Here is a 25,025-nt window from a genome sequence, read left to right on the forward strand (position 1 = left end):
GAATCAGGGCATACACATACACACACACACACACACACACACACACACACACACACACACACAGAGAAACAACCACACCTCTTGATCCCTTGGAAAGTGCTGCTGGCCATGTCGATAATGCCTCCTGTTGGTCGAGCGACCGCACCAACCAAACCTTTGCCGACGCCTTTAAAGAAGCCCGCTGCCCCCTCCTTCTGGGCTCCTGCAATAAACACGCCGTCACATTTACAGAAATTTAATTGAACATTTTGATAGAAAGGCTAATGTTTTTGGAAATCAGAAAAAAAAAAAAAAAAATCCATGATTACTGGAGAGAAGGTTCATTGATTTTTTTTTTTACAACGTTTTACACCATTGTTGTCTTTTCTTTTTCTAATGGCACCAACAAATTTTTACAGATAGTCAGTCTCAACCCACCTTTAATAGGTTTGGTAACAATCCCCGTGATTCCGCTGACAAACCCCTAAAACACAACAGAAAAAAAACAATCAATGTTACCAACGATGTACTCATTACGTCAGAATTCCAGGTGAAGCCACGTCTTTCTCACTTATGGTAAGTTTAAAGAGTCATTATTGTGACTGTCACCAATTCACAAGCCTGGATGAAAAGTGACCGTTTCTGCAGACAAACACAAAGCGGAATAAAGGAAAAAAATACAGTGCAAACAAATCCCTGTTTTACGCACAGAAACCAGTCCTTTGCCACCCCTGGCCAGGCCCTCTCTCAGCCCGCTGGGTTGTTTGTTCATATCTTCTCGTCTCTTCTGCTGAAAATCCTCGTCCATGGTGATTGCCGCTACACCCTTTGCCATGGCACCCGTAATCCTGGAGGCTGCACCAGCTAAACCTCCTGTACAGCAAAGAGAAGGTTACCTATCGGTTCTCATGCCGCAGTCATGTAATAATGACATTTCCGTAAATGTCTAAAACAGCATTCACATCAAAAGCCCCAACCACAGTTACAACTAGAGCTCTTAAAGCTCAGATTCATCTGACGTGTTGTTGAAAAAGTTTGGATGTTCCAGCAAAAGCAAGGAATCAGATATACTTCAAGTCATCCGTTTGAGGTAAATAAACGTTAACATTTAAGATATACATGTTAAATAAATATATTTCTAACTTACACACGTCCAATTCTGTAGTAAAACTATTTCTGTGTAGTAGATATCAGCAGATAAAGCCAGAGCCGTGCACATACACGTGAAAGGACAAGAGATTCTAGGACTTTATGAACATCTTTCCTAATTTATAGGAGAGTAACCCCACTCTAAAAACATTTAGTTGAATCATCACATTTAGTTGATGAAACAAAGAGGCCTGATGCAACAGTGTAACCCTTCTGATCCCCTGTGATTTGAACATTGCTTTGTGCTTACCAACAGCTCCTCCAACGAGAGCCTTTACACCAAGAGCCATTCCTTCCACAAACTCCTCAGGGCCCTGGATGGCTCCCTGAAAGACCCAGACAACAATTCAAAATGAAGAAGAGGTTCAGACATGACCTAATCAGCATATTTAACATTCAATTACTGCTCACAATCTTTGGAATCCGAATACGTACTGAAAGATAAAGCATTGCAATAAGGAAGGCAACAGCGCCTCCTTTCAATTCAAGTATTACATTAAGCAATAACAAGCAGATGCAAAAGCAGGACTTCCAGGAACAGATCAAATCCATGTATTATTTTCTCACCTTATAGGGCTCATAGAATAAAGCCTCCACGCCCTCCGACAATCCTCTGATCAGCCCAAAGGGGTTTCCAAGCACATCCAGGCCCAGCACAAGCACATACATCTGTTTAATAGCCTGAAATATGCAGAAATAGATAACTTAAGCGTCCACATTTTACTCATACTTACAGCGGTGCATGTAAGCAAACAGAAATCATCCAAATAAGACACACACAACTTGCCACTCCTGCGGCTTAAAGGCTGGAATTTTGATTCCCATCAACTGTTTCTGAAATGTTGCTTCAAAATGGACATGAAAGAGAACTGATGTAAGCATGGCTACGCAGGCATGTGAGCGTCACCTGTTTGGAATAATGTCTGACGACCTCACTCTGTAGCTGCTGAGTGGTACAAAACTGGAAAGTCAGCTGAAAGAAAGCCAGTCTGAAAGAAAAAAAAAAAAAAGCACAGATTTACCTAACAACAAATCACTCCAAATTAAAGGAATGCTTCAATGTGACGTGTGTGTGTCTATTTGGGCTTTTTTTTTTTCTATTCATACTTGAAGACAACATCTTGCACATCAGTGAGAGTCGCTCCGATACTCTTCAGCAACAGATTGAGGGACTGGACGGGAATGACTTCAGTATCTCTTTTCTCCTTCAGGCCATCTTCTCCTCCTGTGCTCAGAGAGAAACTCAAGTGCAGCTGCAAACAAAAAAAAACAGGTTAAACTCACCAAAGGAATAGGTGCCGGAAGCTATGTCCTGAAACTTCATATCAATGTTGCTTTATCATGTTTTATTAACTTTTAGTCAATAAAAGTATACATTTTCTGGCTTTTCTGTTTATACTAAAATGTGTTGTTTTGTTTTTTACATAGGAGTCAGTGTTGACATTTAATAACTGCATTTACAGACCTTTATGGGGGAAATGTGGAAGTACTCATAGAGGCTGATAGGAGATGTATCAGCGGTTGAGACATAGTTTAGTTCTGTCTTTATGTTCTCCATGTCATTCTCAAACAGTTCCACCTAAAAGAGCAGGAAAAGCAACAAAAATACATGACGGTGTATTGTACAACGACGGCACAAGGCATTTTGAGTTAATACATTATATTCATACACAGATTCTGAACACAGTAAAGGGAAGGGTCGATGTGTGTGTAAACGGTACAGCCGGACCTCTTGTTCTGCAGTCATGATGCTGGCGTTCTCAGGGGAGAACAAGTCCAGGATGGCGTACAGGAAACCCAGATCAAGCTTCAGACTCATCTCTTGGATCAATACTTTGAAGTACCTGAGGTGAGCAGACATGTCAATGAGCACTTTGGAGCAGAAGTGGAGCAGAATGATAAAGAATCAATTAGAAAAAGAAAAAAAATAATCAAATAAACAATAAACAAAACTGCATTTCGGGGAAGGAGGTGAGAAAAGAATTACTTGATGCGAGAGATATCCGAGTGTCCTGCTGCTCTGGTAACGATGCTGATATCTGTTAGTGGTTTGGGTTCTACAGGAATAATCCAAATTAACTCATTTTACAGACCAAGAAAAAGTGCAACGAGGGCATATCAGAAATATAAGGGCACATTACAGTAAATGAAAGACAATACAGATGGTGGGTTAACAAACCTGAGTCCATAGTGACTGACTTTGGCGGTTTCACAGGGTAAAAAACATAGGGGAAGATGGCTCCTGGCAGCTGATTCTGGATCTGCAGGAAGAAAGGACATAAATGTAAAACCTGGATTTGGACAAAAAGGAGGTCGGACCCTAATTGTGTTCAATAAAGCACCTTTGGCACACTTGTGGCGCTGGAAGACTGATTTGATCTTCTTTTTTTTTGGAGGGGCCCATGTCAAAGTTACAGATTTATTTGGAGGTCTACTAGAACAGGTTCACATCAATTTTATATTTAAAAAAACAAAAAAAAAACAAAACAAAAAAAAAAAAAAAAAAAAACATGACTGTTCTCATATTGTACATTTCAGCAGCTTCTCGTGTCACCCAATCTTAAAAGCTTCGTTTTAGCTCCTGTCGCTTTAAGACCTACCTCCCTCCATTCATATGTTTTCATACAGCCACATAACTGTGAGGGTGAACTCTTTTGGCCACGATAACGGTGTAGTGAATGTAGTGAAAAATCTGCTATTACGACAGCCGCATTTCAAGCGGTACTGCCTTTCACCTGTATGCGGTGGATTTGGACACGGTAGGAGCTCTGTCGTGGTGAGACGCTGTACTCCACCTTCACCCCAGGCAGGAAGTGCCTCCTGAGAGGAGCATCACAAGGCTGAAACATCCACATATCCATGCCATTGGGTGTGAAGGACACCTGGGACACAATTAAAATACCATGAAATTTCACAATTAGGCCTGAAAGACATAAAGGGTACTAAGTGATGAAGGTGACAAGCCGTCATCATCATCATTTAACCGCCTCATTATAAGTGGTTAATTGATGAGTATACACCCTTCATGGCTAATACAAAAGTCACCATTTTCATTTTTACCATTCTGAAAGGTATGATCACATAAAATGACTGTATCATTGATTATTTAATGTGCAATGTTTAGACTGTAACCTGGAAGTTGTTCTCCAGACCGACGACGGCATTGTCTATGGGCCCAGATTCAATGTACTCTTTGAATCTGGCCTCCAACAACTCGGTTTCTTTAATGCTGAGAGTCTTCCATCGTTTCTTCTTCTTGGGCTTCATCTCCCACACCACATCAGAGCTGAGACAGGACAAGAAAACAGAAACACCAAAGAGTGCCAAATTCACGACCACATGATTCACAGTTAGGAAGTTGAACCAACATTTAACACAGCCCCCCCTACTGGTATGAATGGATCCTGTGCTTATCTCGTCACCTCCGCCCTGTATATTTCCTGTATTTATGTCATGTCACAGGAAGCAACTCCTCCTGTATCACTTGCTCACAGACACTGAGCTGAGACAGCATGTAAGCATACGATGCTCTCAGTTACACAATAACTACAATGTGCAAAACTATCATCACCCAAGTCTAACAAAACACAGCGAGGTCAAATGACGGGATGTTTTCTGTCACCTCCGCAGCAAATTCAAACTGTAATTTATCATTTACTGGCACGCACAAAGCGATAACAGTACCTTGTGATCCCAATGAAGGAAACCTCTTGACTGGTGGTGGTGTTAACTAAAGACACGCCCATGTTCTTTAGAGACAGAATGATTTCCTGTTCAGCCAGCTGAACCTTCTCGTTCTCACAGAGCAGCTTATAGATCCGCCGATCCTCGGTGAACAGCACGACACGCTGAAGACCTTAGCATCAACAAGACCAACAAAAAAAAAAAAAAAAGTAGGAACTCAGTGATTTGTTATTAAAATGATTGAGGATAAACACAAGCTCAGACCCAATATGGGTGATTAATATGAATCCTTATTAAGTTTTTTCATCCACCATTAAAACAAATGTAGTCTTGGTTAACAGCAACAAACATGTACTGAGGGAAAAAAAAAAAAAAAAAGGCTAAATATGAAAATCATTTCATGTGAATATCAAATTTCAGAATCCAAGAAGGCTGTATATGAAAATATTCTCCAACTTTACCTTCATAAAATGAAATGACATAAAGTTTTCCCTCGTTGTTCATGTCGTCACGAAGATCCTAAAAATGCAACAAGAGACAAACTGTACATTCACATCTTAGAGTTAATCATAGATTAAACTGTATCTAACCCACAATACTGTCAATCCTTCCAGAAAACAGATGAAGTACACCGACTGGATCTCCACAGGCACTTCTTCCAGAACCACATTACATTGAAGTTAAACTAACAATATCAGTATCAATATCTGCTATCAGCATCAATAACAATATCTGCTATCCTAAATGGCTTTTCAATGCATTTCAAAAGCATTCTGTGATATTACTTTATCTGCTACAAATTTCATTAATACCACTTTGTTATCACCAACCAAAAATGGGTGTAGCAAAGTGATTTCAGTCATGTTCACTCACTTAGCCGTTCTACTACTGTTACTCGCTTTAAAACTACCAGCACTTCCGTTTTTAACTTCAGGCCCAGACAACAATCTGATTCAGGTACGCTACCTTCTCAGTGTTCAGCTTCCCACTGTAGGTGCCACACTTCCAGCAAAGCTCTCGAGACCCAGTGGGTTCCATCCAGGCGTAGTGCACAGCTTTCCCAGCCTCCAGCTCCTCCTGCTCTGCCTCCTTCTGAGAGCTGCATGCAAATGAGATGCATCCCGACAAAGACAAGCGTTTATTCCAGTAACGTGACTTGGAACAATAAAAAAATATGTATACTGCACTGATTTGAAACGAGAAGACAAGGAAGGAAGACGGAGTAACAGTGAAACAAGAGGACGATTTAACAGAGCCCCTCCACCGAAAATAAAACAATACTCCAAACCAAAACCTCTCGTCTGTGAGAGTAAACAAGCAGCTCAGAGAGAAACACGACGGTAACACTGGCAAGTCGACCAAAGCCCCCAAAGGTCCTCCGAGAAAGTTCGGTCTTAAATATACGTCCCTGATCAGTCATCTCAATTCAGATCAAATATAGGAGACATGAGAAAATGAAACAAAGAAAGGAGAAATGGGAAAACAAGCAATCTAATAATCAACATCACAGAACAACTGGAGGAAGCGGAAAGCATGATTCTTTTGGCAGAATCCCAGCAATCAAAACTACCATTTCTAGAAGTATAGGTGACACAGAACAGAGATCTCAGGAACAGCGTAAATGGCTTTAGATGTCTAACCTGCTCCTTCTACTTTATTCCTGTAATATTTAACATATTTCTGGATCAGTGCCAAAAGGTTCTTTATATACAAATAACTTGGGTGTGACAAAGTGACGTGTCGTTGTGTGACCTGTTGTCACTTTGCAAAAAGGAGCAGATTACACAGACAATCCACACTCACAGCTGAGGGTGCATTCTCCTACACGTCTCTACCTGTACTCTTCTTCTGACCACACTCTGCACTCAAATATCAACTGTGTTGTTGCTTCAAAGCCACCGTTTCACCAGTTTACATCTTAGCGCTTCATTAAGTGTGTGTGGCTGCCTTTTGGCTTGCCTCGTGATTGGCTGAAACAAAATGTGCTCATCATTGATCATTTTTCCTGCTGAACCTTGAGCTTTGCATTTGTCCACGCAATGTCATTGTTGGATCATCCCAGATTCTCCCAAAGTTATCCACTGTAAATTCCACACAACCGCAAATACAATTTTGTGTTGTTACGTCTATTTGTGTATTTATCACAAGTTTTTTGTTGATCTGAAACTTTGGCACTTAAGGCCTTAATTCTTCAGAGTTCAGAGTGTGTCAGAAGAATTTCTCCTTAACATATTTTTCTACCTTTCCTCCTCCCCTGAGAAGGAGAGGTCTAGCAGCTCATTAGCCACCCATGTGGGTTCCGTCAGGGCACTGCATGACGCACAAACATAAGTGGCTGTCAGCAAAAACACACACAGTTATTCTTAACTGAAAAGTTTAAGGACTCTGCAAAGTGGAAACAGCATTGTTATTCAACAAGTATGCAGAAGATATATGAATGCACTGCAAATGCTTCGGTCTAAAGCAAAAACTGCGAGAAGACAGACGTAAGAGACAACATAGAAACACTGGAATCAGATGGCCATGGCTCAGGTTGTAGGGCAGTCATCCACCAGTCAGCAGGTCGGCAGGTTCATCTCCAGCCTTTCTGCGTGTCCGCGGTGAAGACAGTTAACCGCACACTGCTCACCAAGTGCCCAACGGTGTTCGTATGATAGTGTTTACTTGTACAAAATAACAAGCAACTGCATTTGTGAGTGCGTGTACCAGAGACACAGAATAATAAATAAAATGCTTTGTACAAACTGGTACAAGGAACTATGTCAGTGATAAATATTTACCGTTTAATCTTAAAAAACAATACAAGCTGAATAAATTGGTAGGCACCAGGCACAGAGCACTGAACTCGTTTCTCTGAAAACGTCTGTTGACATGTCATAGTGAAGGCTCAGTTCAGATCCAGAATATGAAACATTTAAAAGGTAAAACAACTTCCTCCAAAGAAGCGCTGTAAATAGGGGATATGCTGCAGTGAAAAAATGTGTTTACACACAAAACAACAGGAGATATGAAAAGTCAATTTAGTCAATTTACAAAAAATATATGTGCAGTGCCATCAGCAAATGCAAATTCTTTTGTGTTAACAAACTGAGAATTTAGTGCTGGCATAAAACTGCATGGCCAACAAAGGTTATTTAATCATGTTTGCTCACCTCTGATGGAACTGAAGAATCTGGTCTTTGGTATGGTTGATGATGAGGAACGGGGCAGCTCCGTCATGGTATTCCGAGAAACGGATTGTGGCCGAGTGTTCTGACAGATTGACGTCCACAATGAGCCCACCCACCTGCAACAACAGAAACACACAACGGTCTGGAGGGGCTTTCCAGTACGCTCTTGAAAGCAGCTGCTTAAAGCAAAAAATGACAACACAGCATCGACCGTATGCGTGCGTCTACTCACAGAGTTGTCCAGAGGCAGCAAGAGGCAGTTCTCTGGTCGTGTGAAGTCGATAGTCAGAGGAGGTGCTAAACAACCATCTACTTTGATCTTCAGCCGCTTGGCGTCGTTCTCAGGCCAGAATGGAACGGCTGACTAAATGAAGGGGAATAAAACGGCCTTGAATAACAGAGTAAGATTGCCAAAATGCCTACGTATGGGAAATGGCTTGTCTAATCAGAATGTGTGGTGAATGGCTGCACAAAAGAAAATAGCAGAGTAAATAAATCAAATAAAAAACCTGCTCTGGCTGTGCCTCAGTCCAGTTTTCTTGCCCCTCCTCACATATGAAGACACGGTGCTTGGTTCTGTTGACCAGCATGTAAAATGGCACAAAGGTCACAATGCGGGTCAAACTGAAACTGCTGGCATCGATCTTGACACCAACCTGAGAGCAAACAGACATCCCACAAAAATACAATAGATTATAATAACGCGCTTCCTCGACAAAGAAGTCAACAAATAATACCTGAAGGTCAGCTTATAGTCCAAAAATCTCACCAAATAGTCTTTGTATCTGCCTTTACATTTCACATCTCCATGGCTACCAACTGTGTCCATAGAAAAATCATCGGACAGTTCACTCTCTGAGATCATTAGACGGACCTGAAAATGGACGAGGATTAAATCACACATATAAACAGGAAAGAAGGATCCAAAGTTATTCATCGTGTATACTACCAACCAACTCAACCAACTCAGTATCTCGGGCAACAACAAAAGAAACACCAAAAGCACAACTAGGAAAGCAGCAGCTCTCCAGGAACTTTTAGAATAGATGAGTAGATTGAAAGTGTCAAAGAATTTCTCTCAGAATTCGGAAAGATGGATCATTCAAAATGTCTTACTTATCAATTATAACTCGAGAATCATTACACAGATGGGCAGCAGGAAAACGTATTGAACTTGAACTTGAGATGAAGCTTTTCTCTTCTTACCTTGTTGTTTGTCAGGAAGTTCCGAGGCTTAAAGGAGAAGAGCAGGGGCATGTCATAGTCCAGCGGGTGTTTGCGGTGGATATCATCAGCCTTGTACTGCAGCAATCTGCCCGTCTTATTCACCAACCAGTATGGCGAGTGGATGGCAATAACAGTCTGTCCTGGATCATATTTAACATGGACTGCTATGTCCAACTCAGCCCTCTTCCTCTCGGTCCCTTCTCCATCGTCTTCATCATCCTCTTGTAGAGACTGGAACACAATGAAGGTGATTTCCTCCTGGTCACTGCGGAGACTGTAAGACAGGATCACTCATCTTTTTAACTTGAAATGTAATTACAGGATGAGAGATAGAGAACGGAAATTTAAGTCGTGCTTAAGTGTTTCTCTTTGTCTATAAAACAGTCCATCTGAGAAGTGGAACAACTGTGAGTTGGAAACACTTTTTTGTCCTGCAAGTTGTAACAAATATACTCAGAACATATAGACTTAAGTGGGAATAATGACATGATGAAAAATCTAAATAGTTCCAACAAATAAGATTTAATTAGACCTGTATTCAGAGGACCAATCCTGAGCCAAGTAGTCCAGCAGACAGAAATCGAGGCTTGATTGGTTGACAACAGCAGTGTGGAGCTGAGCCGAGTGACCTGGTTTCAGAGTAGCCTCAGGGGTTGCAACTCCACTGTCCTGCTCACCAGCAGGCAGAAAGAAAGCAGCAATGGTTACAACATTTAATCTGGTGTATTCAGTACAACTTTGAAGGAAAATAAACTGAACTACCTTCAGTTTGTAGGAAATGGGGTAAGGCAGCAGGTTGCGTAGCAGGACAGAAGGCCACAGGTGAAGCACAAAGGGCACATCAAAGTTCTCCCCAACACCCCCAGTGTCCTTGAATGTTACTGCATCCTTTAATGGCACCATGTTGACGGTCATTACGCCACCCTGATCCCCACGGCGACGGCAGGTCTGCTGGAGGCGCTTCTCAGGTTGCTGGTTGTTGTTGAAATCCTCGTAACTAAAGCCCTCTGAGCACTCAAACTCCTCAGCTTGATCATCGGCTTCTCCTGTCGTTACTGGCTGAAGGCTCAGTTCAGACCTGAGGGGGGCAGCAGAGAGTAGACATAAATAAGTTGGGTGTTTGTGTTGGGCAGCGAGGGAGAGGCGTGGAAAAAAAGAAAGTCTAGTAATAAGTCTGCAGAAATGTGCAAGCACCTGTATGAGTCCAGAGGCACACAGAACTCCTCAGTAGGGAGAGCTGTACCCAGACAAACGGATCCTTCAAAAACTTTGAATGGTATTGAGAAATGATTGATGATCTGTTAAAAAAAAAAAAAAAAAAAAACATAAATAACGATCAACTTTGTATAATTTTCCCAGGAAAAAAATTTAAAAAAATGAAGACAATGAGAACATGCAGTGTGGTCAGTGATGCACCTGAAAAGGAGAGCGGATCTTGATGTACTTGCTGCCCTTCGAAGAGTTAATCTGACAGACCAGGAAACGAGTGACTCCTGAGTCTTTGTGCATGACGCTGTACATTCCCCTGCCCACTTTGATCAGGGGGATCACACTGGCTGAGGTGTGGCTCTCAGGAGCTGAAAACAGGAGCAGAGATAACAAAAGTTTCATGACAAGAATGACAAGAAATACATATTTTGGTCCAGGGGAGAGACGCCATTATCATTAAACTTGTTGAACAGTGTTGAAAGCTGAGGTTAGAATGGGTAAGATAAGGAGGGAGATGCAAATCTGACTGACTTTAAGTCCTTTAAATATCTTGTAAAGCTGTGTTATTGACTCAAGAACAAGCGCTAAATCTGCTTGAGATGACAAAACTCGTATGTGTTAATTAAATAATACATTAATAGAATAGTCTTTGCATTTTCATACACTTGTTGCTGGTACTGATTGCAGCTGAACTGCAACAACTACCAAGCGATAACAAAATACGGCATCCCTGTTAACGTAACCTGCAACTTACTAGGCTGTATGTAGTAGTCTTTTCCACTTAGGGAGATCATGGCTGAGAAATGATCCGAGTCAGTTCTGGTTGAATAGTCCATCCCGAGAGTTTCACCATCCTGCAGGTTCACTGTGTTGTTGGTGCCGTGCTTGTCGATGGGTGAAAACATCTCACTGTAGCGGACGGAAACAGGCAGGCCCAGCCTGTTTTTCATAACAAATGGAGCTTCATCCTTTTGAAAACACTCTGCGGTCTCTTTGGCAGCTTCTGCAAATGCCTGGACAAAGACATAACCACACAGATTATATGTCTTAATGCACTTCGGTGCGTCATATAAGAATGATGACAACCCTTTTACCCCCTTTTCGTACTGTGCCCAGGTTGCTCAGCATGGCCAGTCCGCATTTGGAGAGTGTGATGTTGAGCTGGTCTTTACTGCTGATGACAATGACGGTCTTATAGTCTGGAACATTGAAATCCACTTCATCTGGCAAACCCGTGTGCTTCACTGGCTTCTTCTTCATCTGTTTAAAGTAAAGTGAAATGTTACACTCATTATATATCTTTAGGAGTACATGCAGTACTATGGAATGTGTGTGTGCGCATTTTTCTTTATGTCAGAACCGTCAGTTCCAGTGTCCACGGTCTGAATCCATCTTTTGTCTCATCTTCTAAGGGCTCCAGCAGTGGCTCCCACACTCCCATCATTTCATTGTAATAGTGAACCTAAAGAAAAAGCACATTACAAAGCACAACAAAAGTTTGGTATCCTACAGTAACATGAGTTTTGCATATCTGTCAAGCAAAAAATATGAGTCAAATATGAGTAAGACTAGTCTGAAATGTTCTCAGGTTTATTAATACACAGCTCTGCTTATTGTTTGTTACCTCTAGGTTAAGCTCACTACGCAAGTTAATGAGTGTGGACCAGTTTTTCACATCTCCGTGGAAGGAGGACTTGGCCAGGAGCATGGGGACAGTGCGGTGTCCCACTCCAGCCTCCAGAGCCACACAGATCGATTTTATGACCACCTACAAGGACAAAGAGTCAGTGGCACAACACAGACCGTGTTTTAGCATCAAACTGTGACTAAATCATTATTATTTTTTTTTACTTTGTGTATAGAACAGAAAGCCACATTAGAAAAATACTACGTTAATAAATAAAACAATAAAACAAAAGAAAAAATACAAACAAACAAAGCAGACAATTTTATGGCAATGCAGCTAAATACCTTTAATGACTCCCCCTGTGGTATCAGTGGGACCGTTGATTTTATGTCTTCATCCCCCTCCTCTTCTAAGAACCAGTGTTTGAGCTCCTTCCAGCTCCGTTTCTGCCACAAATCCACCGGAACGGGGCTGTCCAGCTCTTCGGGGGTCTCTGGTTTGGGAGTCAGTGCTGACTGGATTGTAATTACTGTGTTGATGATGATTGGAGATACCTGAGCAGAGAGTTACACATATTACCCCTCGGCCAACTTCCTTTACATAAACATTCCCTTGATGCCACGATTTCCACCATAAATAGCCCATATGAACCTATCAGAGCTCAGGTGGAAAGAATTGCCTGATTGTGACACAGCTCTTTATGGTTCTTAGATAAAAAAAATAAATACTGAACAAAGATGAGCAGAATTACTTCTGATAAGCGGTTTAACAGGATATGCTGACTTTCTGTTTATTCAAGTGGATGCATACAAGGCCGGAAATTAAACGGAAGATGGGTCGATGCTCAATTACAAAGAAACTGGAGGAAATTTAGATTTGAGGACATATTTGTACCTTGTGTATGTGTTGTAAAAATAATAAAACAAATACCTTCAGTGAGAGAGCATTAATGGAAATCTCCATAACCTGAGGGGAGGCTGGGGTCTGAGAACTCTGAAAGAACACCTGACACGGCTGCAGTACGGTGGTCACATTGTTTTTCCTCTTCTCTCTTAAGAACGGACATGCCATCACCTAAAATAAAAGCAATCAGATGTGTTGTTAATGAACATTAACATTGCATGCAGTGACATATGTCTGTATATTAATCCTTTGCAAAAAAAAAAGATTTTTTTTAAAAGTTACATTAGAATCAAAATGCCAACCTTTAGGTCATTAATGATAGCAGTCATGAGATACTCCTCTGGACCACTTTTCATCACGAGTTCACACTGCGTGGTCATCACCAGGGATGGGGCATCAGCACGTGTCAAGTCAGCCACAAATGCAATCTCTGGGTTGCGCACCACAACCTGTATCTCCATCTTTGACACTGGAGCTGGAGCTGTGCCTGAGAGCAGCAGAGGGTATCGGTCATATATTAGTTTAGATGGGGCATATGAACGATATTCATTCTCAAATCATCCTTACTGCTCATAATTCACTACTAAACAGTGTTTGTAAAACATTGTAAGAATCAATGAATAGATGAACACAATGTTAATGTTTAACTGGGAGCTTCCATAATTAAAACAAATAAGTTCAACTCACTGGAGTCTTTAGATGCGACTGAGGAGTTAATGTTCTTCCTTTCTCCGGCACCAGCGCTGTTCTTGGGTTGTGGCCCCTGTGGAAATCCCTGCTGGGTGGCCTTGAGAAAGACTTCTGCCACCGTCAGCAGGAACTCCATACTGGCACACAGGTACACATCCTGCACCACTGTGTCAATGGTGATGCCGTCACGTCCCTGGCGGTAATTCACCTCCACCATCATGTTCTGCTCTGCCCCAGGACGCATAGCCATCATCCTGTCAGAGTATATGAAAGAGCTTAGTATGAAGATAAAGTGTTTGTGTTTTTTTCTTCTTTCAATACAATAGTAGGAGAGGAACTAACTGCTGTCAAACACCATTTAAAGCCATTACCGTAAATTCCGGACTATAAGCCGCTACTTTTTTCCCAGGCTTTGAGAACCGCGGCTTATAATACGGTTTTTCATGCCGCCAAAAACATTTTGCCTCGTAACATTAGTCCAATAAAATTAATGAATAGTTCACAGGGGTCCAATGTGGTTGTACGATAAATCAAACACACTTACACTACTAAATTGTTGTAAATCGGTCATTTGTACTCACCCTCAACATGGAAAACAAACAAAGAAATGCATATGATGCAGCCTTTAAAATTAAGGCGACCAAAGACTTTTCCTGGAAGGCAACTGTCTTTTTTTTTTTTTTAACCAGCCGTGTTACAGGCACTGTTCGAAAAAAAAAAAAATAATAATAATTTACGCCACGTATTTGTGCGTTACCGATAGGTATTTAAGTTAAAACCATCGGTGTTACAGACACTGTTCGGGGAAAAAAAATAATTTGTAGTATGTATTTGTTTATGTTACCATACATATTTAATTAAAAGTTTAAAATCCTCACGTGTAACATCTTTCTGTGTAAATATCTGATATTACAATGTGGACACCCGCAGCTTATAATCTGGTGCGGCCTATACAAGTACGAAATGGATTTTCTTTTTAAAATTAGTGGGTGCATCTTATATTCAGGTGCGCTCTATAGTCCGAAATTTACGGGACTCGTTTCTTCTCCATGACACTTTAATGACCTCACTACACTGTCAATTAGAGGGTGGCACAGATGAGTCTATTCTGTAAATATTTTAAGAGTGTCATCTTGAACCTTGGGGTGACCATCTTGATCCTTGGTCTCTTGTCATCAAGAAGGCACGCAGCGAGTCGGACTGAGGCCTTCATGGAGCTGTCGGAGAACATGTGGACGGAAGTGGAGATGGTGCCCAAAGTAAACTCTGCCAGCTTCAGTTTCTCATCATGCGGGTCTAACAGTTGTATCTATTAAACAAAATGAAGTATACAGCCAATAAGGGCCACACGTATCTCAGACAATGAGAAAGGACAATGTAATGGTACAATGTTTGCCTTATTCTGCTTGTAGGTACGTTTGTCTTTGCATACCATATTCTCATTAGGGCTGTGCAGGACCAGCGTCATGGAGTCAAACTTGAAGTGTAATTTGAGCGTGGTCTTTAGCTTGCGGTCTTTCTGAGTCTCCACAACAGCAGCCGTCACCACTGTGTTACCTGCAGCAGCGTTATCATTGCATTGGGTTAAAGAGTTTATTTGGTTTTGCAACAATTCAATTCAGTTTCATTTATATAGCGCCAAATACAACAAAATTACATCTCAAGGCACTTAAATAATAAAGTCCAATTCAAGCCAATTGGAATTCAATTAATTGTAATCATAATTACTTACAAAATAATCCAATTCATTCATATAGAGCCAATTAAAAAACAGTTTCCTAGCTAAGGAAACCAACAGATTGCACTGAAACTTGGCTTCAGTCCAATCTCCAATCAATAGAGCAAAATATTCACATTTAAATGTGAATACGTTTTACGTTTAAATTATTCCAAATAGTCAAACTGTTTTAAAATGTTGATGATTTTTCCATGTGTTGACTAAACTAAGTAATCAGCCTAAGCTTTTTAAAGTATATGAAAGTTTTTTGGAACCAATATTCACACACAAACACAAAATATGTAGAACCACAACTGCTTACTGCTAGCAGGTCCAGAAGCTCCAGAGTCCTGGGACTCTTTGGTGGATACAGAATCAGAGGAGCGGTCAGCGGGGGGGCGGCTGGCTGGAGTCGGAACGGCATCCGACTTCTCCGACAGATTTTCACACAGAGTCCTCAAGACCACGATCATGTCCTCCTGGCAGAGGATCAGCTGTTGGGAACAGACACGATTAAAACGACACTACACGAGAACATCTTTAAAATCATATTCACATTGTAAGTGTCTCCCTAATCCCATCAGGGATTAGACAACAGAAAAGACAAACAGACAAGGATTAATAACAAAAACTGGTGGTTATTGGTGAAATAATAAAAGAGCATGGATCATGGACATGCTCATTATTATTGAATGATAAACAATTCAACAAGTAACGAGATAAAAAAAAAAAAAAAAATCAAATAAAAAACTTTGAAGTTTCTGGAAATCATTCAACCTGTGCTGCCACACATCAAACTTACACTCATGGGCTTTAGGTGAGCAGTAATCTCTATGTCAGGGATGCTGTGGTACCAGTTGGAGGAAAGATTTCTCTGGATTTCCAAGTCAAGACTGACTGGCTTCAGCAGCTGAGTCTCCCCCTGAAAACCCTCATTTATGTGCGTGGTTCTGGAAACAACATAAACCAAAGAGTCAGATTGGATATATGTAAAAACCCAGGTATTTAGAGGTCTTATTGCTACTGAAGGCTGGCCTCTGACCTGTACATCTTGAGGTCAGACAGTCTCACTGTCATTATATCCACCACAGGCGGGATTGTAGTACCACTGTTAAAGGACTGCTTGGCAAAATGGTTCTTGACAGACAACAGGCCAAGATCAGCTACAATGACATTTGAAGAGGAGGAGGACTGAGGGAGGAAAATGACAGGGGCATTAAAGTGGACGTTGAGAGCGATCCGCGTGCTCCGCTCTGCCAGTTCCTTCACACCTGACGCAGCCTTTTCTGCTGCCTGGACTGTGACCTCAGCCAGTGCCTCTTTAGCCTCCTGGAAATTATTGATAAATGCCTGGGGGGGGGGAAGCAGTGAAATTAATACAAATGTACCTAAAATGCAAATGTAAAAAAAGGAGTAATAACAATAAATATGCCGCCCTTAAAAAAAACAAAAAACTGACAAGCACAAATGGTAAAACTCTTACCAGTATCGAGGAGACAAACTTGTTGAGGAAGATGACCTGAATGCACCCCACAGTTAGTGTGACAGAGGTGTCAACTTTAGACATATCCAGATAAGCGTCTCCTTCTGTTGCATCTGTGTAGTTTACCATCCGGAAAGCGAACACTTCCTTATCTGCGATAGACACGGCCTGGGAAAGGAATAAGAGAACAGAATTAAAGTGAAGGAAGATGTGTGTAAAGTGTAAAGTGTAAACCGTGAGGAAGCCAAAACTCTTATCCGGGGTAAAATGTGATCAAAGTCATCGAATAAAACACGTAAGACGTACTGGCAACACTTAACTTACAAAAGAATATATACATACATATATAAATATAAATATTGACAGAATATAATTATCATTGCCAGAAACAACCAGTATAGTAATGGCGATAGTAAATCAGCCACTTGCAGGATGTACCTTCTTGTATAAGGCATCTTTATTGCAGTCCAGGATGACAATGTTCTTCAGGTTGGCTAGAACTTCCAGTTCCTTTTTCCTCATTAGAACCTCAGAAACCAGCCCTGGGGTGTTGAAAGGGTCGAACAGTAAGAATACACTTGTTTTCACTCGTGAAACTTTCTCTTAAAGTGCTTCTTTGGAAAAGGTTGCCTGCTTGGCATCTCTCTGTATGGTCCTGGGTATGATGTACTTGAGGGCTAGACCTAACAAGTATTTATTTAATTAATAATTAAATGGCTTGGCATATCTTTTACCCCACCAGTTAATTAGTCTAAGGTGCACCTTGATGATTTTTGCATCAAATTATGATGCAGTTTTAGTGGTGTGAAAAGAATTTTTAGCCAAAATATCAGAACTGCGCTTCTATGTGACTTCAAAACACATCACTGCACCACCTTGGGTCCCGTTGGAAGTCAACAAAAGCCAAAGCAAACTTTCAGAGAGTTCTCTACTTATTAGTTAGACATTTCATACTATGCAACGTATATAAAAAAAATAGATAAATATTTTATGACAGAAGCAAATCAAACACCAACTTTCTTTCCATACCTTCAATACTGATCTCTGAGATCCTGGCTTTCTGTTCTCGTATGAACACTTTCAAGCTTCGAAGATCAGCTCTGATATGCAGATTAACCACATCTGCAAACTTTGAACGTTTTGAACCTGTGAAAAGAAGGTGAAGGGAGCGGCAAATAAGACATTCAAAATGTCCAAAACAACTAAGTATTTCAGATCGATTTGATGAGGCGTCGAATAGGGATTAGCGTCACTTACTTTTTTTCTTGTTTATGGCAACTTCCTCCTTCTTCTCCCCCTCCTTCTCCGCCTCTGCCTCATCCTCCTCAGGGATGGTGGGGAGCTCCTCTTGTCCTTCCTCCTTCTTGGTCGATTGAGGAAGGAGGTTACTGAGGAAGTTCATGGTGTTGAGGAGAGCCTCGGTATGGAGATGAACATCCAGGGATGAGAAGGTCACCTCATTAGGAAAAAGGGAAAACAAATATTAGCAAAAACGGACAAAATGACATCGTTGAAGAAGCCAATCTTCGTAAAGGAACCATAGAAAATGTGATGTAACTGAAAACACTTTTAAGTGGTGGTTAACTCATTTTTCTCTCACCTTGATGAGCTGTTCTGTATTGTTATGTTGAGACTTGAAGTCAGGACCATTCTTATCAGCCTAGAAAGGACATCCAATTTTACACATGAAGACTATTTACCATCATTCTGAAAATATTCAGTGGAAACATTGAGAAACAGATCGAAATCAATGTAGGGGACCACAAGCACCTTGATGTACTCCAAGGTAAGCAGATCAACTTCTGTGTTGTCCAGAGTGGTGATCAGCTGAACTTGCTTCTCTTCAGTATCTACACAGCAAGCAGATTAAGCGTTGAAAATGAAGACTGGGGCCAGGATACAACTCAAATTAATTGGCAACATTATCAATAATAAGAACTGTGACGTGAAGACAGTTGCCTGAACAAGCCAAATGAAAAAGGCAGGCAACAAAAAGTCCTTCTGGTATCTACTGACCCATGTATTCGGGACACTTCAGGCAGATCTCCCGGAGGTAGGTGTTAGACGTCATATCAAAGGTGCGCAGCTTCAGCTCAGTACCCAGACCCTCTATGTCCAGGTGGAGCACGGTGACCTCCTGACCTCTAGACACACGGCACAGCTGAACAGAAAACTTTATTGAAAGGGAAAAAAAAGAAGAGATTTATTTTTTTTTAAACATAAAGAAAAAAAAACAACAAAAAAAACACGCACACATGGAAAAACAAAGCATAGTAAATAGAATCAAACAGGTGTCACAGAGAGCGTTTCCTCTTGCAACAATGTGCAAGAATAAAACTAACCCCAAAGAAGTTCAACAGAGATAAAGTTGGGTTGAAGAGTGGAAACGTGAGAATTAGTAGTCAGACAGAAATAACTGCACTAATAGATAAACAGGTTTACTATGTAGCGTGAAATGTGGACAGTTGACATTTGAGCTGCACTTATTACTTAATAATGTTTTCATTTCATTTTCAAAGAATCCAAATTAAATACCATATATCCAACATTAATATCATATGGCAAGAACTTGGGTTAATACAGACAAAAGATTGAAACCTTGGGCAATAAGATCTTTCTGTACCTCACTGATCTCAAATGTCAAGATGAGGTCAGTCATGTTCTTCTGAGAATCCTCTTTGATGAAACTTCTTCTTTTGCTTAAATCTGCGTAGCGGAGCGGCATGGGATTGTCTGGGAAAAATTGCTTGTCTCCGATAGGAGAGCTGGGAGCATCATAAAACAAATCTTCTTCCGATCCTGAAAGATTTCAAAGAGAGAAACACAGAACACTTACGTTTCCACCCAGCAGTCTAGTTCATTTCAAGCAATTAATAAAAAAAAACAACTATTTAATAATAAAAAGTTTGCTTCAGGAAAATGTCCATTTACTGGTCGGGAGTGAATGAACTACACAGCAAACATGTAACTACACATAGTGTAGTTACATACTATGCATGGCTGTGAAAAACAGTGCTGTTTGCTAACAAGAAACAAAACCTTGAGTAAAAGACACAGATAAAATAGGTCACCGTGTCGAAATAAGAGAAAAATAAAAAATGGAGCGGGATCTTCAGAAATATGCTTCCAACACGTGACACGCCACTAGAGCCGTTCACGATAGAAATGCATGTAGGATGTCGCAAGACATTAAGCAAGAATGTCATTGTTAAAATGTTGTGTTTACGTGCAGTGTGAACAACCGTCTCACCCAATGAGGTGATGCTGATGGTCTCACACGACTCGAAAAGGAGAGAGGAGCGCTGGTCAGCTAAGTTCAGAGGTCTTCTGGGAGTCAACTGAGGTGTGAACGACTGCTTTGACTGAGGAGTAATAATATTGAAACATTACCCACAAAAAAATGTTGTTAACTAAAATGAACAGCATAACAAACTACAGAACAACTTCCTTGACATCCTGCATCTTTCCCCAGACTGATCTATTATTCCTCTTAGGTAACGTATCTGATCCTTACAAAGCGTATGGAAAGCCACATATAGTTCTTACCTTTGGATTTGAAGCAGTGCCGCGTGCAGCAGGTCTGCTCTCAGGCAGTGGGATACTGTCTACCAGCTCCAAAACACTTCGAAGTTTAATATCAGAAATTCGGAGAGACAACAGAGGCAGTTCCCCAGACATCTTGTACCTAGAACACAATCACAAACAGAAACAAAATTAACCCCACCACGAACTCTGAAGCACCACACTGACGTGTAGTGACAACCAAGGGGCCCATGAGTGGCATGAGTGGCATGAGTGGCATGAGTGGCGATGACAACCCTCAGCAAAGTCTCACAGTACAGACAGTGCGTTTCACACACCAAAAAGAGGCGATGCCGTAGATGTGCCGACTGCCGTTGGTCGGATTAGCTTGCGTATAAGGGCCAGACCAATACCTATATACCTGTAAATATATCCTCACTGGTGTAAATTCTTGCTTCTAAGTACATATTAGGAAACTTTTTTTTTTTTGTGGAGTGAAGACGTGTTTTTAAAATGAAATTCTCACTATATTACAAAACACAAAGTTAATCAATGATGATAATTAACATAATGTATGTTTATACAGTAGTAGTAGTAGTAGTAGTAGTTCAGTGTTTATTGTGCGATTTGCCTGTATTCACTGATCATTTTATTTCCCACGAGAGAAATTTAACCCATAACTGTCGACCGGGTAAGTGAAAAAACGACATCCTTACTTTGCCATGCGGGAGTCTTTGACCACCATCGCCCTGCTGAAAACCACTTTCAGATCCACAGGCTCCAGGATGTGGAGCGGTGACTGTTTCTGTTTGCGGGCCTTTTTCCAGTCACCATCTAAGAATAACAACACTTTTTAATATCACACACAGACACAGACACACACACGAGCAAAAGTAGAAATATTCCTGTTGGCGCAGTGTCTTTGTGTGATAAGAGCTTTTCTTTCAACGAGAAACATCCGTAAAGCCGTGACATGCCGTTTTCTGATGTCTGTGAATTATGTTCTTGGCTGAGATATAGTATAACAATCAGGGAAACAAGTGCTGCAAATTTATTGTGTTTTGGTGTGAACCATATTTTCATTATCAATTTGAGCTCACATGTTTTCAAATTGTAGCTTCAACAAAGTTCATTCATCAGTCCATGTGTCCGTATTGTGTGTACCTGGTTTGCTGTAAAGGAACTGCAGGTTGCTAAGCTGTATGTCAAAGCTATCGTATGCTCTGGATATGATGTCTTCGATGTTGCTGGAGGTCACAGACAGCTGCGGCAGATTCTTCCTGCTTTGACTTGACATCTGCAAATGCAACGAGAGGTTTTCTACAAATGAAAAGTTTCAAACTTTGAACGTACGCGTAATGACTTCAAAACAAGTATAAGGGCAGTTAAAGGAACAGTTCACTATTTAAGACCTTGAATCCCAGTTCCAGCTTGTTTATCAAGAATAAGAAATGAGGAGACCATTTTCACAACAATAGCTCATTTCTATCCATTTTGGCTGTTTTCGCTGGTCCATCCTGCTGCTACAGACAGGGTTCCATTGGGCACTCTGTTCAATGTCCTTAAAACAATACTAATGTTAATTTTAAAGAAAAGGTCAACTCACCGGGTGGTTCGTGGATGTTCCTGTGTGTCCCAAAAAAATAAAAGTTATTTCTTGCTTTATTTAGCATTTTGTAATCCAATTGTATTCCGTATGGAAGACTTTTCACTTTCACTTTCACTTTCACTGTGAGATCACTGCGCCAGGGCTAGAGCCTCAGACTCAAATATAGAGCGGATGTTTACGTGCGTCGTGATTTAGCATGAAAAATAGTTCCTGAACAGCAAAGAACACGGATTACACAGATGGAAAACCATAAAATGCGCCGACATTTTTTTTTTTAATACCACTAACCACCCGGTGAGTTGACCTTTTCTTTAAAATTAACATTAGTATTGTTTTAAGGACATTGAACAGAGTGCCCAATGGAACCCTGTCTGTAGCAGCAGGATGGACCAGCGAAAACAGCCAAAATGGATAGAAATGAGCTATTGTTGTGAAAATGGTCTCCTCATTTCTTATTCTTGATAAACAAGCTGGAACTGGGACTCAAGGTCTTAAATAGTGAACTGTTCCTTTAAAGATGAGTGGGTCAGTTTCACCCCCACTTAATGTCTTTTCACTTGACACTTTCTGACCTTGAAATGGCCGAGATCCAACAGCAAGATGTTCTGAGTACCGTTGTAAAAGCCGCTCTGAGGAATGATGACGTAAGAGGCCATTAAGTTCACCTTCAGGTCCAGAACTTTCTGTGTTTCGATCACATACATTAAACCTGAAATAGGAAAAAAAAATCATCAAGTTATGAACCACACATTTAACAACTTGCTTACTGTACAATAATACAATACTTACTTCAACATTTATGATTTAGGCAGAACAATTTTCTAAATTATGACAATATAAGCTAATCTTGATTTAATCTAGATTCTGACGTTATAAATATTGCCACCAATCCACTACACATTTAATCAATGTTTTTTTTAAATGGTAAAGTTATACATGTCATCTAAGGGGAAAATAAAGTGAAGCAAAACAGCTCGTTGGCACACTTCATACTGTGTTAATAAACAATCTTTAAAAGAAACCCAACTTCATTCTAACAAAACTCTGATGATTATCACAGTCCTAAAATAAACCCGGATTTAGATACCAGTTTAGTGGAAGGAATTTGGCTAACTATTTAGTTTGTTTCTCTTCTGATCTGCTCAACTCTGATAGATTATCAACACAAGTCCATTTTATTTGCTAAATCCACAAAATGAGAATGTGAATCATGTCTCTTTGAGATGTAAAGAGGTTGAAATGCCAGTAAACAACTGCCTGGAAACTATCGGTTTCCAAAGAATAAACAGGAACGCCAGAATCTGATTAACTAAGTGGCTGAGGCATGCTGAGTGCATAAGGACTGTTCAGACCAAGCTCGAAATACTGGATACAGTAGAAACTCACCAGTGGCTGTGCGGTCTCTAAACTGCTCCAGTTTCATGAGGGTCGCATTGGTGAGCTCATCCAGCTGCAGGTCATCAGGAGGAAGGAAGAACGCTGACATACTGTTCACTGTTATCTGCACAGACACACAGATTGAATGCATTTGATACGCAGTGCTTCATTGTTATTTACACTCAGACAGTTACCATGACAGACAACACTCACAGCATCATAGATGATTTCCAGCGGTTGCGATTCAACATGAAGCCGCTGGTTAGCACTCTTATCCAGCGGGTTGGTCTCAAACAGAATGCAAAGCAGCGGTGTCCCGGCTCCTGTAGCTGCCTTCTTTGATGAAAGAAGGGTTGGTGCAGGCCTGTCACTGGCCAGGCCAGTGACTTCAAACAAACTAAGCTGGGCTGTGAGTCTGATAGAAGAGAAACTGAGCATCAGTGCCAGGATCCAAAGAAAGTGATATAGCGCTAGTACTACGATGCAAACAGAGTGACGCGGTGTTGTCAGGTATTACTTTGTAGTAGGCTTTTTAATTTGATAACCACAATGTTTTTTGAAACATCAAGTATTTCGGTTACGGTCATGTTTTCAAATGAATGAAACCAAGTGAAAGATAGAAAAGCATCCTCTATGTGAAAATATAGAGTACAAACACTATGGAATACAAAAAATGCCTGAAAACAAAGAGCATTGACAAACTTGATGGCTTGTGCTCCAGGTCTCTGTGTGAGTGTGGACTTGAGTTCTCCCACAGTCAGCCTGATGATCTCATTCTTGTCCTTGTTGTCTTTGATAGATAAAGACAGCCTTTCCATGTGGAAATTGACCTTCATGTCCTCAAACTAAAAGCAAATGGCAAAAGGGTGTTATTAGGGCTGGGCGATAAAACGGTAACGATAGCTATCGAGGAATAACTTTTCCTCGATAGAGATATGAAACATGGTGGATATACTTTTCGATAGAGTTGCGCCGCGCTGGACCAATCAAGAGGCTGGAATAGAGCCATGCTAGCAGCTAGTCGTGGCGTGTTTGTTTGTTTGTTTGTGCTGCTGCAGCCGAGCACAAAGACAGGGAATATCGCTAATCTTTTTCATCACCTGAAGCAGTGAGGCCCGTATGAGCACGGAGAACGCAAACGTTTTACAAATGCAGCCCAGAACAAGTGCTAATCTTCCCCCAATAACAACGCCTGTGCAGCAGCAACAGAAGACCATAGAGTCTGCTTTATCCAGCGCCGTATGACAAAAAAATCTTAGAGACATCATGATATTACAAAAGCAGTAGCTTATTGTATTGCAAAAGACATGCTACCAATAATAAGCACAGTGGAAAATAAGGGGTTCGAGTGGATGCTAAAGTTATGGACCCGATATACATCGATATTGATTGATGTAAAAAAAATATATTGTTATAGGACTTTTTCCCATATCGCCCGGCCCTAGGTATTATACATAGTATGTAATTCAATATTTGTATTTTTGCCCAAAAATAACACTGTTTGGTTGGGATGGAGAAAAGAAAATGTTTTAGAGTTGTCGAGTGGGTGTGAGACAGGACAGTGACTCACATCTTTTGGCAGGTTAGGATCAGCAGCAGTTTCACTGTATCCAATAGCAGTGTAGAATTTGGCTTTCTCAGCAGAGGTGAACAGCTCATCCAAACCTGATGCACGGAGA

At 40.9% G+C, this 25,025-nt stretch overlaps 1 protein-coding gene across 3 annotated transcripts in view; it reads right to left on the reverse strand.

Annotated features, from left to right (window-relative positions):
- Positions 1–25,025, reverse strand: part of vps13a (vacuolar protein sorting 13 homolog A) — a 35,889-nt gene that overhangs the window by 4,801 nt on the left and 6,063 nt on the right. For 2 of the 3 annotated variants that reach the window (XM_075467867.1, XM_075467869.1), the window contains exons 16-71: positions 24,917–25,011; positions 24,049–24,191; positions 23,560–23,761; positions 23,356–23,470; positions 22,542–22,678; positions 21,525–21,657; positions 21,077–21,194; positions 20,385–20,523; positions 20,089–20,200; positions 19,462–19,637; positions 18,855–19,011; positions 18,609–18,688; positions 18,439–18,498; positions 18,096–18,294; positions 17,868–17,984; positions 17,277–17,380; positions 16,839–17,006; positions 16,398–16,705; positions 16,158–16,305; positions 15,678–15,849; positions 15,071–15,195; positions 14,778–14,947; positions 13,636–13,892; positions 13,251–13,435; positions 12,976–13,119; positions 12,390–12,599; positions 12,043–12,186; positions 11,779–11,880; positions 11,526–11,678; positions 11,173–11,431; positions 10,626–10,786; positions 10,404–10,507; positions 9,972–10,287; positions 9,742–9,878; positions 9,189–9,483; positions 8,752–8,856; positions 8,492–8,638; positions 8,215–8,346; positions 7,965–8,098; positions 7,054–7,122; positions 5,779–5,911; positions 5,274–5,331; positions 4,813–4,984; positions 4,261–4,414; positions 3,864–4,010; positions 3,308–3,389; positions 3,116–3,185; positions 2,858–2,972; positions 2,594–2,707; positions 2,236–2,381; positions 2,036–2,117; positions 1,696–1,809; positions 1,379–1,454; positions 689–852; positions 418–463; positions 79–202 (exon numbers count right to left, since the gene is read on the reverse strand). In XM_075467867.1, the coding sequence (XP_075323982.1) occupies positions 79–202; positions 418–463; positions 689–852; positions 1,379–1,454; positions 1,696–1,809; positions 2,036–2,117; positions 2,236–2,381; positions 2,594–2,707; positions 2,858–2,972; positions 3,116–3,185; positions 3,308–3,389; positions 3,864–4,010; positions 4,261–4,414; positions 4,813–4,984; positions 5,274–5,331; positions 5,779–5,911; positions 7,054–7,122; positions 7,965–8,098; positions 8,215–8,346; positions 8,492–8,638; positions 8,752–8,856; positions 9,189–9,483; positions 9,742–9,878; positions 9,972–10,287; positions 10,404–10,507; positions 10,626–10,786; positions 11,173–11,431; positions 11,526–11,678; positions 11,779–11,880; positions 12,043–12,186; positions 12,390–12,599; positions 12,976–13,119; positions 13,251–13,435; positions 13,636–13,892; positions 14,778–14,947; positions 15,071–15,195; positions 15,678–15,849; positions 16,158–16,305; positions 16,398–16,705; positions 16,839–17,006; positions 17,277–17,380; positions 17,868–17,984; positions 18,096–18,294; positions 18,439–18,498; positions 18,609–18,688; positions 18,855–19,011; positions 19,462–19,637; positions 20,089–20,200; positions 20,385–20,523; positions 21,077–21,194; positions 21,525–21,657; positions 22,542–22,678; positions 23,356–23,470; positions 23,560–23,761; positions 24,049–24,191; positions 24,917–25,011 (8,029 nt within the window). The remainder of the gene's footprint in view (positions 1–78; positions 203–417; positions 464–688; positions 853–1,378; positions 1,455–1,695; positions 1,810–2,035; positions 2,118–2,235; positions 2,382–2,593; positions 2,708–2,857; positions 2,973–3,115; positions 3,186–3,307; positions 3,390–3,863; positions 4,011–4,260; positions 4,415–4,812; positions 4,985–5,273; positions 5,332–5,778; positions 5,912–7,053; positions 7,123–7,964; positions 8,099–8,214; positions 8,347–8,491; positions 8,639–8,751; positions 8,857–9,188; positions 9,484–9,741; positions 9,879–9,971; positions 10,288–10,403; positions 10,508–10,625; positions 10,787–11,172; positions 11,432–11,525; positions 11,679–11,778; positions 11,881–12,042; positions 12,187–12,389; positions 12,600–12,975; positions 13,120–13,250; positions 13,436–13,635; positions 13,893–14,777; positions 14,948–15,070; positions 15,196–15,677; positions 15,850–16,157; positions 16,306–16,397; positions 16,706–16,838; positions 17,007–17,276; positions 17,381–17,867; positions 17,985–18,095; positions 18,295–18,438; positions 18,499–18,608; positions 18,689–18,854; positions 19,012–19,461; positions 19,638–20,088; positions 20,201–20,384; positions 20,524–21,076; positions 21,195–21,524; positions 21,658–22,541; positions 22,679–23,355; positions 23,471–23,559; positions 23,762–24,048; positions 24,192–24,916; positions 25,012–25,025) is intronic. The other variant, XM_075467868.1, reaches the window with a different exon arrangement.

The sequence above is a fragment of the Odontesthes bonariensis genome, chromosome 6 (assembly GCF_027942865.1).
Source record: "Odontesthes bonariensis isolate fOdoBon6 chromosome 6, fOdoBon6.hap1, whole genome shotgun sequence".
Lineage (NCBI taxonomy): Eukaryota > Metazoa > Chordata > Actinopteri > Atheriniformes > Atherinopsidae > Odontesthes > Odontesthes bonariensis.